The sequence below is a fragment of the Arvicanthis niloticus genome, chromosome 20 (assembly GCF_011762505.2).
Source record: "Arvicanthis niloticus isolate mArvNil1 chromosome 20, mArvNil1.pat.X, whole genome shotgun sequence".
Lineage (NCBI taxonomy): Eukaryota > Metazoa > Chordata > Mammalia > Rodentia > Muridae > Arvicanthis > Arvicanthis niloticus.
This window is the reverse complement of record NC_047677.1, coordinates 44,268,035-44,281,493: the sequence shown is the minus strand read 5'-3', so window position 1 is coordinate 44,281,493 and position 13,459 is coordinate 44,268,035. Positions and strand designations below refer to the sequence as shown.

The following is a 13,459-nucleotide window of genomic DNA, read 5'->3' as shown; positions in this document are numbered from 1 at the left end:
CCCAACTTGCTTTTTGGTCCCAGCATTTCATCAATAGAGACCCTAAGACAGATGCTCACAGTGGATAACTGTGCAGGCTTGATGCTCAGAGGTAAAGGGAGTTTTCTATCCTCTATTTAAAGGCATAGGCAAGCTCATTGGGAGTGAGAAGATGTCGCAGGCAGGAATTTCAGGAAAGTGATGGAAGCTGGGGACAGGGAAGGACATCAGGTGGCTTTGAAACCCACTGAGGTCCTGCACAGCAGCCGGATGTTGCCTCTTGGTATCCACCAGCAGTGAGGCACTGCAGTAAGAAGGGGCCTCTGGGTTTACCTGTGTCTGGGGCTTTGGCATGTATGGAAAGGAAGGAGCTGATGGGGTGGGGAAGAAAGAGGGTGTAGTTCACGGAGTACAAATGGTCTGGCATGGCTCAGTGCCACCAGGAAGGTACTTGCCACCAAGGCTGATGACCTGAGTTTGGTTCCTGGGACCTGCATGGCAGGAGAAAGCTGATTTCTACAAGCTGTCCCCTGGTTTTCACACATGCACCATGGCGTGCGTGTGTCGCCCTGCCTATACAAAATAAAGACGATAAATACTGACACCATGATATCAAGAACAGAGAGGCCATGCTGCTGGATAGGACAATGAGAGGCCAAGGAGGTAACTTAGTAAGAGTTCAAGATGCAAGCATCTGGACCTGAGTTCAGATCCCACAAAGAAAGCTGAGGACCTTGGCACAGAGCTGCAACCCCAGCACGGCTCAGGAAGCAGAGACAGAGGATTCCTGAGGCTTGCTGGCCAGCTAGTCCCACTAAATAATGAACTCCAAGTTCAAGGGAGAGAGAGCCTGTTTCAAAATGTAAGGTAGAGAGAGAGAGAGAGAGAGAACCATTGAGGGAGACACCTAACATCGCCCTCTGGCCTTTGCACGTACACACATGTACAGTTGCACTCCCCAAACATGTCCCACACATACATATCACACACTCATGCACACGCATGCACACACTCACACGCGCATACACACATGAAGGAGCTGTCAATGGGGTACTCAGTGAGTGGGGGACAGCTGTCAGGAATGATGATGAGAGGAAGGACCCGTCACCAGAGCCTGTGGTTGTCAAGGCAGCAGAGAGGTTCTCGTGATGGGTGGAGAGATGATTGGGAAGTGCTTATGTGTTCAGGGCTGATTCCAGTAAAGGCAAAAAAAAAAAAAAAAAAAAAAAAAATAGAGAGACTATTTTGTGTGGAAATAGAACCCTGCCGAAGGGCATGATGGGAAGGTTTGGATACTTGCGACTGGAGGGGGTGGAGGTAAAGCCAGTTATTCAAGGAGGAGGCTGTGTCAGGAGTTAGAATTCTGTACACCAGCCACTTGGGGTGAGGGGTCCCAGCCTTACTGCCAGCCCTTCCCTGTGTTTGTGGGTCTGATGGAGCCTGTCACTTGGATGAATGATAACACAGAGCACTCATGAGTCTCCAAAGCCCCACAAAAGCCAGCTCATCCTACTGACAGCCCTCCAGACAATTCACTTGTTCTTAGAGGCATTGCCCAGCTTCCCAGGTCCCGCCGTCAGACTGGTTCTTAAAACAAATGTGGGTCAATGGCTGGCAAGTGCCCTGTCCTGAGAGAGCCTTTGACAGAGTGGCAGTTCTCAGGCCTGTCTTCCACAGCACAATCACCTGGGACATTTTTAATACATACTAATGGCTGGGACCCAAAACCAATCATGTTCCTACTCTCCAGGGTTAAGACCTTCAGACTCTCGTGCTGAGAGCCTCCATGACCAGTTTCTCAAATGCTCCCATAGTTCTAGCGTGACAAGAACCTTTACCTCAGATCTCAGATACCTGATGTGAAGTCCTCCTGCAGCCTCTGCTGTGTCAGAACCTTTGCATTAATCAGAGACCTTTCCCCAGATGATTCCCGGCGGGATCATTAAAATTTGAGAGAAAGGGCTGGAGAGACGGGCCAGTCAGTAAAGTGCTTGTCAAGCAAGCAAGAGGACCTGAGTTCAGATCCTCAGGACCTGTAAAAAAAAAACTAGGTGTGGCTACCTGCACATGGAATCCCAGTACTGGTGTGGGAGAGGCATATGGGACCCTGAAACTCGATGGCTAACCAGTCTAGCCAAATTGGGGACCTCTAGGATCAGTAAATCCTGTCTGGAAAATTAAGGTCAGAGTTTGATTGCAGAAGACATGTGACTTCAATCTCTAGCTTCCAAATATGCACACACACACACACACACACACACGTGCACACACAGGCATGTGCAAAGGCACACACATGGGTGCACATTTACCCATGCATACATGCACAGATGCACACAGACATGTGCAAAGGCACACACACACACACACACACACACAAATGGGTGCACACATACCCATGCATGCACACACACATACATACATGTACACATGCACACCACACAGGTATGTACAAAGGCACACACATGGGTGTGCACATACCCATGCATACACACACACACACACACACACACGCATACATACATGCATGCACACATGCACACAGACATGCAAAGCCACACACACACACACAAATGGGTGTACACAAACCCATGCATGCACACACACATACATACATGCACACACACACACCACACAGGCATGTGCAAAGGCACACACATGGGTGCACACATACCCATGCATACATGCACACATACATATATACATATATATACATACATACACACATGCATACATGCACACAGACATATGCAAAGGCACATACACATGGGTACACACATACCCATGCATTCATACATACATATGCACACACACACACAGACACACACAGAGTAGTCTGAGAAGAAACTCCACTAGTGCACTATGGATTTCTCCTCCACAGTTCGGACTTCATGGCTCTGGACCAAGCTGCTCTGGCCGTTTCCAATGCCTGCCCTAGCATCTAGCAAATCCCTCTGAAAGGTGCCCAGTGTGTGTTCATTCAGCTTGGCTGACCAACCTCATCGTTGTCTAATGATTTCTGCCTTTTTATTTAACTTACCAATGGACCACATTTGCTTCTCATTTAGGGGAAAAACTGCCTGTCATAAACCCACAGCAGAGACATCACTTCTCCGAATCTCTGAAGGTGCTGCAGGGAGGCGTGGTAACTGTTCAGACAGGAAAGAACCGTGCAGACCAAGGCCCGTTACAGGGGGACTGCTTCATTTATTGAATAAAAAAAGCCATCTGGGGGCCTAGGGAGATGGCTTTGTGGGTAAAGATCTGAACTCAGATCCCTACCACCTATGTAAAAGTCAGGCATGGTGGTACTTGGGGTTCCATCTGTAACCCCAGCACTCATTGGCTAGCCGTTCTAATTGAGTTGGCAAGATCTTCATTCAGTGAGAGACGCTGCTTCAAAAGGAAAGAAAGAAAAGAAAGAAAGATATATGCCTCTCTCTCTCTCTCTCTCTCTCTCTCTCTCTCTCTCTCTCTCTCTCACACACACACACACACACACACACACACGAGGTATATTGAAAAAGATCACCAGTGTTGAAGTCTGGCAAACAGGCACAACATAGACATACAGTCTCTCTCTCTCTCTCTCTCTCTCTCTCTCTCTCTCTCTCTCTCTTTCTCTCTCTCTCTCTTTCTCTCTCTCTCCTCTTTCTGTCTCTCTGTGTCTCTCTCTCCCCTCTCTCTGTCTCTCTGTGTGTCTGTCTCTCTCTTTCTCTCTCTCCCTCTGTCTCTGTCTGTCTGTCTGTCTGTCTGTCTGTCTGTCTGTCTCTTTATCTCTCTCTCTCACACACACACATGCACGCGCACACGTCCACCCGCCCTTGACACAGGACTGTCGTTAGAGAATGCTGGCCAGCTCTTTGCAAAGCTGGGAAATGCAGCCCTCCAGATCAGCCGCTGCTTCCAGCTCTTCTAGGACCCAGTAGGGAAGGCCACTTAAAACACACCACGGCTCTCCTTAGGCCAGCCGATTGCACAAGTCAAGCGGCAGAAATCCGCTCGCTTCAGTGTTAGACTGCACCTGTTACAGGAATTAAAACGTAACGAGTATTGCTTCCAAGCCGACTTTCCACAGCATAATTCTAGATTAATAGTGGGGGCTTTTTTTTTTTTTAAATAATGAACTTGACAAGTGTTTTAAGAATTCATCGTGCTTTATGAATTTGACGGGGAGAATTATTTGAGTGTCTCATCTAGACCACATGTAACTCCTGTGGTTAGTCAAGTCACCCATTTGTCATGTGGGTGGTTTAAATCTCACGAAGAATAGATTATTCCTGTTGAGGTCTCGCCCCGACTGACTTTTTGTTTCTCCTCTCAAGCATGGGAACATATGAATCACTTTCAGAATGATTATAACTAAACGCATGCCAAAACAAAAGTGTTTGATTTTTTTTTCTCACGCTTTTGTGAAGGAAACTATTATCAACAGTCCTTCAAGAAGTTATGCAAGCAGCAGAAAGAGCAGACTGTAGTTTCATTAGGCCTGACATTGGTCTCCAAGAGAGACAGCCATTCATTTTTTAGAAGTCCAACAATTAATGCCTCAGTAGACTCAGTACATTTCCAATGTGACAAGATGGTGTCCCTTATAGGAAGTCAGTGGGAAGCGACAGAGCCTGGAAAAGTGACTGGGGCTGCAGCTTAGTTGGCGGAGTACTGGCATAGCATGCATGGAGCCCTGGGTCGGACTCTCAATACTACACACAATGAATGGTTTTACAGGAGGAAACAGGAGGGTTGGAAGCTCAAGGAAGGTCATGCTCCACTACAGGTGACATCTGAGTCTGTCTTAGGATGATTAGACGCTATCTCAAATAGATGTGAGACTAGATAGACATAGTTAGACTGACAGACTTGAAAATGCATGCATCCTCTCTGCTCCGTGTCCTCTGAGTAGGGATAGCTCGGGAACCATTCTCGGCGCTTGCTCTAGGTCTCAACACTGCCTTTCTTAGTAGCAGAACGGTCCTGTGTACTAGATTCTCCTGCTGGAGTTCAGAGTGTCCCTAAGCATCAGGAAATCTACCGTTGGAGTCTGGAGAATGTAATGCATGCTCCCTTGTAGAGACCGGACAGGAACTAGTATCTCTTAACTGCACTGGAGTTTTGCAGAACTCTCTGATGATGACTAAAATCTTAGAAGCAGAAAAAAAGATATTAAAAGGATATGGGGTGTGGTAAACCCAGCTTCCTTTGTCTTCGGATGCTTGTGGCCTGGCCCTGAAAGCCATACTGGGTGAGGCCAATTTGCAGTTTAGTCACAACTTAAGCTTAAAGGGGGAAAAAATATCAATTACTCAGCAGGTACAGAGAGAAGGTTAAAAGTAGGGTTAGTGACTTGGACACTATGACCTCATAACTTCATGCTATCAGAGATGAACTTTAAAATATCATAAGCTAAGGTCAGTTTAACTCCAGGCACTCAAATTGGATATACAGTGTCTAACAGACACACGGATGACATTTTCGCCAGGAGAGATAACTTGGCAGCTAAAGTCACTGGCTGCTCTTGCAGAGGACCCAGGTAAGACTCCTAGCACCCACATTGTGGTTTACAACCATCCGTAAATACAGTTCCAGGGGTTCTGATGTAATATTCTGGCTTCTGTGGGTGCCAGGACACATGTATGGTACATATACAAACACGCAGGCAAAACACTCATAGAAATGAATAAATCCAAAAATGACGTTATTGTGGACTGATTAGAAGGGTGTATTTGTTGGGTTTTGTTATTTTACTTACACATGTATATATTTATATATAATATGTTATATAATATATTAATAAAATATATATTAATCATATATATATATATATATTCTGACCTACAAACACATGAAATGTTTTGTTACTCAAGTGTGGGAGTTCCCCAGTGTTTAAGATGAAAGTGAGGAGCTGAAGAGGTGGCTCAGTGGTTAAGTATACTGGCTACTCTTCCAGAGGACCCAGGTTCAATTCCCAGTACCCACTTTAGTGGCTTTCGCCTATCTATAACACTAGTTCCAGGGGATTTGACGCCCTCCTCTGGCCTCCATGGTCACTACATGCACACAGTATAGACTTATGTGCAGGCCAACTCTCATACACGTAAAATCAAAATACGATCGCCTGGTGATTAGATCCCCTTCTGGGACTGCAGGAAGAGCCAGGCTGCTGCTGTCAGATGAATCCACTGTATTTCCTGATGAGTATAGCTTGTACTGTAAGAGTTCTTCTCAACTCTGGTTGATGGAGGACCTTGCCTTTGGGAAGAAGGCAGAAGGCTCTCTCCAGTGGCCCAGAGCCTGTTTTACTGGGTGCTTTGAATGGGTATTTTAAGATTTAATGCAGACAAGTCATTGCCCTCTTTCCACCTTCCAAGAAGCAGCGTGGGACCAGTGGCACGGCTCTGTATAAAGGCTCTTGCCACCAAGCCTGATAACCTGGAATCCTGGGGCCCATGTGGTGGAAAGAGAATGCTGGTTCCTGCAAGTTACTCTCTGACTTTCATGTGCATAGCATAGCAGACATGTGTGCACACATGCACATAAATAAATATAATCTGGATGCATTTAAAACGAGGCAGCGTGAACTCTGACCTGAGAAGTCAGGCCTCTGCCTTTGTACTAGAATCATCTGGAATCCTCAACTCCTCCTCTAACCCAGACTCTGCCTCTGTGTCTTCACGCATGCAGTTGCTTAAGCTGGCCTTGTCCTGTCTCGTAAATCCTCACACGTCTTTCAAGGTTTGCAACCAGGGGCCAGAGAGGTGGCTCAGCTGTTGAGAATGTGCACTGCTCTTGCAGAAGAGCTGAGTTTGGCTTCCAGCACCCATGTTGGCCAGCCCACAGCTGCTTGTCCTCCACCTCCGGTATGATCTGACCTCTCATCCCATGGTGTGCATACCCATAATTATAAAAAACAGTCAAAATTAAATATTGAAAAGAGAGCTGCCGTTAACTTCCTCTCTCTAGCTAAGGCTCCCTGAACTTTTCTCACACCTTTGATTGTGACCTGTTAAGGCCCCACCCCCAACTAGAGCAGTGTTTCTCAACCTGTGGGTCTCGACCCCTTTGCACAGATAGAGTGACCTTTTCAAGGAGGTCACCTAAGACCATCAGAAAACATTACAGCTCGTAGCAGTAGCAAAGTTACAGTTAGGAAGTAGCAATGAGAATAATGATATGGTTGGGGAGGGGCGGCCACCACAACATGAGGACCACAGCATCAGGAAGGTTGAGAACCACTGGTCTAGGGACAGACTCCCCACAAGTGGCCTCCCATACTTTGTGCCACCTTAACTGTGCCACTCTCAAGAGAGTTGATGAATGAATGAATGAATGAATGAGCTCCTTTCCGTGAACTGGAGTCCCTTGGGACAGCCAGGCCGGGCACCATTGTTTGCTTCCACTCCCAGGGAGATTAACATGCATGTTAACGCCTTGCAACCTCCCCTCTGTGGTCCTCGGAGGTCACAACAGAGCACCAGGGACGGGGAGCTGAGGATGGAAATGATCCGAGCACGTGGCATTCACGGATCAAATTACCAAAATAGAAGCAATTCTCAAAGGGAGTACCGAGGTCGTATACATTCCGTATCTTAAACAGAGAGTCTGGCGATTATTCCACCATTTGCGTGAAAGCCGAAACACAACGGGTGGACCACGGGCGGCTTTCATGGTTTGCCAGCGGGCTTTAAGAATTAGGATATTTTTTTTTCCCTAACGTTGAATGCCACCCTCCAGAAAAGGCTTCTCTTATTGGATTGAATGGCATGGTTCCCAAATATTAAGTTTAGAGAAAGGCCACAGATACGGAGCCGCGCATTATCTTAAAAATAACTGTATTATGCACATTAAAAGATGTGGCTCTCCCTTTCCGGTGCGATTGCCTTGTTTGATCAAATTGAAAGTCAGGTCCCTATTATACTGTTTATGCCTTATTTCCTTAGACTAAATGAAATTGTCCCATTATGGCAAATAGAAGCTTCGTAATGGTTTGATCGGAGTTTAATTGGAAGGCTGTTTCTCAGAATATTTTACTATTCCGGTCACACATCGGATATTGTGTTTTCCAATAGAGACCGTTAGCTAGTGTTGGGTTGGAAACCCTAAAAAAGACTTGGAGTTCCGGGGGACTTCCAAACCCAGGTCCCTCTCTCTTCATCCGGTCACTGTCCCCATGGAGATAAATCCCAAGTAAGAAATGCCCTTTGCTCTGGGGTTCTGGTCTCAGCTCCTCCTAGGATGGGCAGGCAATTTAGAGACTGTCAAGATGCCCTCAGTTTTGTTTTCTCTGTGTTACTGAAGTGGGCTTCATCAAGAGTCTCAGTCAGTCTCTCTCTCTCTCTCTCTCTCTCTCTCTCTCTCTCTCTCTCTCTCTTTCTCTCTCTCTCTCTCTCTAGGCTTTCTCACTGCAATGAGGCAAGAAGTGACCCGAGCTCACAAAGGCTGGGCCCTGGACACAGTGACCATCCATAATGAAGTCCTACGGCAGACCAAGGAAGAGATCATCACGCCCCCGGCGGTAGGTGCTGTGGGCGGGGCTGAGGGCGAAAATCCAAGTTCAGCTCAAAATTGTCCTTGAGGGCCAGGGATGTGAGTGCAACAAATAGTCAGACACTTACCCAGTAGGCAGGGCCCTGGATTCAGTTCCCAAAGCCACAAAAACAAAACAAAACAAAACAAAATTAAAAACTGGCCTTGGCTCCTTCTGTGAAGTCCGCCTGCTTTTCCGCGAGCTTTTGCTGTGTTGTAACTAGACAATCTCAAGGCCGAAGCCTCCCCCATCTGCTGAGTGGGAGGTTAGTGACAAGGATTAATAAGCCCAGGGACTCCACGAGTGACCTTTTTATTTATTATTTTTTTAAAGTACAAGCTATGTACATGTTTGCTTAGAAGGTTCTCCATGGGTCTCCAGCTCCTGCTCTGAGCTCACGGGTTCCGTAGCAGTCATGGAAATCCACCGAACTGTTGGGAATTCAGTTCCCCACAGCGCACCACCATTCCTCAGCATCCTTTGAGACTCTTCGTGCAGAGAGTCTGCCAAGCTATGGAGCTAGCAGGCCCAAAGCCCTCTGCTTCGACCCAGATGTGGGCAAGTTCTTCACGGGTTTGAAAACTATGTGACCTCAACCCTTCTGCAGGAAGTCACAAGGCTTCCCGTGTGTAGATGGCCACCACGGAAGCTTGGTGTCAGATTTGACACAGCGACTCGACAAACTCATCCTGTCTTTCTCCTTTTCTGCTGTCTATTCCAACACCAAGGAGACTTGAACACATGATGTTCTGAGCTCTGGACAGTTTTCTGGCACTCTGTAACTGGGGCTCTTCCTTCCAGTTACTTGAAGGTTGCATCTGCCCCCCTCCACACACCCTTACGCTGTACGCTGTATATTTCTTCCAGCACCACTTTAAGGCAATTTAGGGTCTCTCTGTTAACGTGTTCCAAGGTTCTTGCATCTTTTACCTGTTATTGCACTCCCCCCATGTCATCTCCATGTATGTAGGTATTTCTTACACTACCACCGAGCTTCTCGGAATCCCATCCATTCTTATTGTCCAGAGTACCACAGTCTGAGTTACTAAAAGCTTAGAGTGTCTTCCCTCCCAGTTAAGGAGTCCTAAAGTCCAAAAGCACTGTAGAGAGCTGGCTTAGCAAACATGGGGCCCTGGGTTCAATCCCCAGTGCCACATAAGCTGGGTGTTGTACCACACACCTGTAATCCGAATACCTAGGAGACAGAGGCAGGAAGCAGGGGATCGGTAGTTTAAGGTCAGCCTGGGATACGTGAGACCCTGTCTCAAAACAAAATAAAATAAGATAAATCAATGACTGGCAGTGTTGGTTTCCTCCAGAAGGGAGCATGAGGGACAACCTTACTCTATGACTTTCTCCTGGCTTCTGACGCCTGCTGGCAGCCCTTGCAAGATTGCTTGGTTTTTGACTATATCATTTCAGTGCCTACCACAACTGTCAGAAGTTTTATAGTACTCTGTGTCTCTCTGCATGACCTGCCCCTACACACACACACACACACACACACACACACACACACACACCTGCCACATTGGATCTAGAGCCTTTCCTGACCCAGTGTGTTCCTATCTAAACAAATTATATCTACAAAGCCAAACGATTGCATTTGGGATGCGGGGTGGACATAAATTTGGGGTGTGTCTCAGTTAGGGTGTCTACCACTGCAACAAAACACCATGACCAAGAAGCAACTTGGGGAGGAAAGGGTTTATTCAGCTTACACTTCCACATTGCTGTTCATCATTGAAAGCAGTCAGAACAGGAACTCACAGAGGGCAGGATCCTGGAGGCAGGAGCTGATGCAGAGGCCACAGAGGGGTGCTGCTTACTGGCTTGCTCCCCATGGCTTGCTCAGCCTTTTTTTATTGTAGAACCCAAGGTTCTCAGCTCAAGGATGGCATGCTAGGCCTTCCCCCTTGATCACTAATTGAGAAAATTCTTACAACTGGATCCCATGGAGGCATCTCCTCAAGGGAGGCTCCTTCCTCTCTGATGATTAGCTGTGTTAAGTTGACACACAAAACCAGCCAGTACAGGTGACATCATACTACCTGCCCTTGTGTCTTCTCATTGTGACTCTTGAGGCCCTTCTATTGCTAGGGCTGTAGAAGAGGACACAGCTGGCCATAGGATGCTTCCTGGTGGTCACCTTGTTCTGTACCTAATTGTCAACCACTAAGTTAAGGATGGGAGCTCTTGTGTCCTGATGCTCTGGGACTGCCCGGGATCTCAGCGTCAAACCATGTTCCCCAGCTTATGGCTCAAAATATATGGTCCTCATGCAGTCAGGGCACATGAGAGAGCCCTAGAAACTTTTTGCAGCTAATGTCTCTACCCTTTATCATCATTTCCATTTACCTCCCCAGGCCCCATCTTCATTAGAAATAGAAAAACGGTCACCATCTTCTACATAAATATCCGTTATGAGCTCACATGATTCTCTCCAGCCCTTTCTCGTCTTAATGAATACCTGCTCTGTGGCTCCCCTGTGCCTGCAAGATAGAGTTCAGACACTTCAGCTCGGCACACTCGTCTTCCACAGTCAAGTGATACCTGACTTTATTACCTTGGAACCCTCTGTCAAGAAGTAAAGTATCGCCTCGGCCCAGCCTGTCCATCTCTGTGAAGTTGCTGAGGCTTCCTCCTCCTCCTCATTTCCATGCACTGCCTCAGCTCTTCAGGGATCTCTTCAAGCCTGTCCCTTCCACAGCCAGTTCTCAGGGCTAAAACCTTCATGACCTCAGTCACAAAGTGACTCAGAACCCATTCCCAGGCAACTCCACTAACAAATTTCAAACTGTCACCTTTTCTCAGGGGGCTTGCTTCCTCGATTTAAAGGTGAGGCCCACGAAGGCAAGTCCAGTTGTAGGAAGGAACGTAGGGAAGATGGTTGGTCATACACCATGCAAGGCCAACTCTCTCCTCCTGTCTCAAGTCTACCTTGCTATACCACTCCAGGCCTCTAGGGGCGCTCTTCTCTCATTTCATCACGTGAAGGAGGTGGGGTAGAGCCTAGGGTTGCCTTGATTAACTCAGCCCGAGGTCCCCTTGACAACAGCTCCAAGTTCACAGGTTAAGCTTACAGCTTGCAACAGCTCAAACTGGATTTACAACTCCCTGTAGAGGTGATTTGGCCTTCCTGTTTCCCAGGTGGACCACTCCAGCATTTCCAAGGTGCCACTAGAGTCACTCTGTGTCCCAGGGGAGTCATGGCCCAGCGTTTCCGTGAATGCGATTGGCCCCGTGGTGTTTTCTTATCAGCTAGCGTTTTAAAACCAGCATGTGTTTTCTTTCCGAACTGACAGCTCTCATTATATAACGGATTCCTAGTTTTCAGCACCTCTCTTTCTCTGTCGCTTGGTCCTCCAGGAAGGCGTGTATATTTATGGGCTGTACATGGATGGAGCATCCTGGGACAGGCGGAACGGGAAGCTCACAGAATCCACCCCGAAGGTTCTCTTCATGCAACTTCCTGTTCTGCATATCTTTGCCATTAACTCGACGGCGCCCAAGGATCCGAAGCTGTACGTGTGTCCTATCTATAAGAAACCCAGGCGAACTGACCTCACCTTCATCACCGTGGTGTACCTGCGCACGGTGCTGTCTCCGGATCACTGGATCCTGAGAGGCGTGGCCCTCTTGTGCGATATCAAGTAAGTTCATCCCTACCTGCCGTGGTCTCCAGGAGAGCCACACAGAAGAAGCCTTGCCACTGGGAGTCTCAGACATGCTTGTCTTCGGCCTGATAGGTACTTCTTCATTACCTTCCCTCAATTAAACAGTTGACACGTCTCCTATTGCTCGCCTGTCTCTTCCTCCCGTATCACCATCCACAGGACCCGTCCAAATTCACGCTCCCGATTCCAAGAACTCACATTCTGCTGTAATTACTTTCTGAAAGATAAGCCCCTGTCTTCGTGTTAGAATGCTTTTTAGAAGGCTTGCATTTTAAAAATGGAAAACAGGGTTTTGATCAGATCCCTCCTAAGAGGACCCCAGCAGATAGAAACTTTTCCCTCCAATGAAAACCACACGTGGGCTGGCAAGATGTCTCAGTGGGCAAAGCGCTTGTCACCAAGCTTATCAACTTGAGTTGGATGCCCTGAGATCCACACAGTAGAAGGAGAAAACCACAAGTTGTACTCTGATCAGCACATAGGCGCTGTGGGGCATGCACATGGTACGCACACATGCACACACAGATCTACACACGAACAAATGTAATTAAAATACACAAATAAGAACATTAAATAAAGAAAATTTAAAAGAAAATCTTTTCCAATAAATAATATTCCCATATCTAGGTTTACTCAAATATTACCCTTTTGAGTTTGTGTGTGTGTGAGAGATATGTGTATATGTGTGTACGTGTGGTGTGTGTAAGGATGTGTATATATGTGTATGTGTGATGTGTGTATATATGTGTATAGATAAGTGTGTGTATGTACATGTGTGATATGTGTGTGTGTGTGTGTTCATATTGGGGAGGTGTTAGAAAACCCACTGGGACAGTTGATCCTGGAATTGATTGTAATTTTATTTAATATTATTTCATCTTTCTTTGTAGTCACTTTGAGGCTCGGAGGGCTCTGGCTCCCCGGCTCTCCCACCCAAGCCCAATTCTGTGGGAAATAATGAAACACATATCTAGGTAGCAAATGGAAAAAGCAAAAACAAACTCCATCAAACGAAATTAGGTTACACGCCGAACGTCTTAAAAGGCAGAGTCTTTAGAAAGTGACGCTATTCCTTACCCAGTAGTTAGCCTGCAACTCAGTATGAACCTTGGTTTCCTGCAGACGGAAATTGTCAATTTAACAAAACAGATGGGGCCCTCGACTCAAATGCTCCAGTTGCTCCAGGACAGTGAAGAAGTGTCTCTCCGCTAGTCTCCTCATCTGGAACCTTCTTGCCTGCCCCCCAGCTACTTCCATAAACTTTATTCTTTCTGTTCTGGAG

General features: G+C 47.0%; 1 protein-coding gene across 1 annotated transcript in view; it reads left to right on the top strand.

Annotated features, from left to right (window-relative positions):
* Positions 1-12,297, top strand: part of Dnah8 (dynein axonemal heavy chain 8) — a 237,184-nt gene extending 224,887 nt beyond the window's left edge. The window contains exons 91-92 of the mRNA XM_034524086.2: positions 8,367-8,488; positions 11,870-12,297. Coding sequence (XP_034379977.1) covers positions 8,367-8,488; positions 11,870-12,157 — 410 coding nt within the window. The 3' untranslated portion in view covers positions 12,158-12,297. The remainder of the gene's footprint in view (positions 1-8,366; positions 8,489-11,869) is intronic.
* The last annotated feature ends 1,162 nt before the right edge of the window (positions 12,298-13,459 follow it).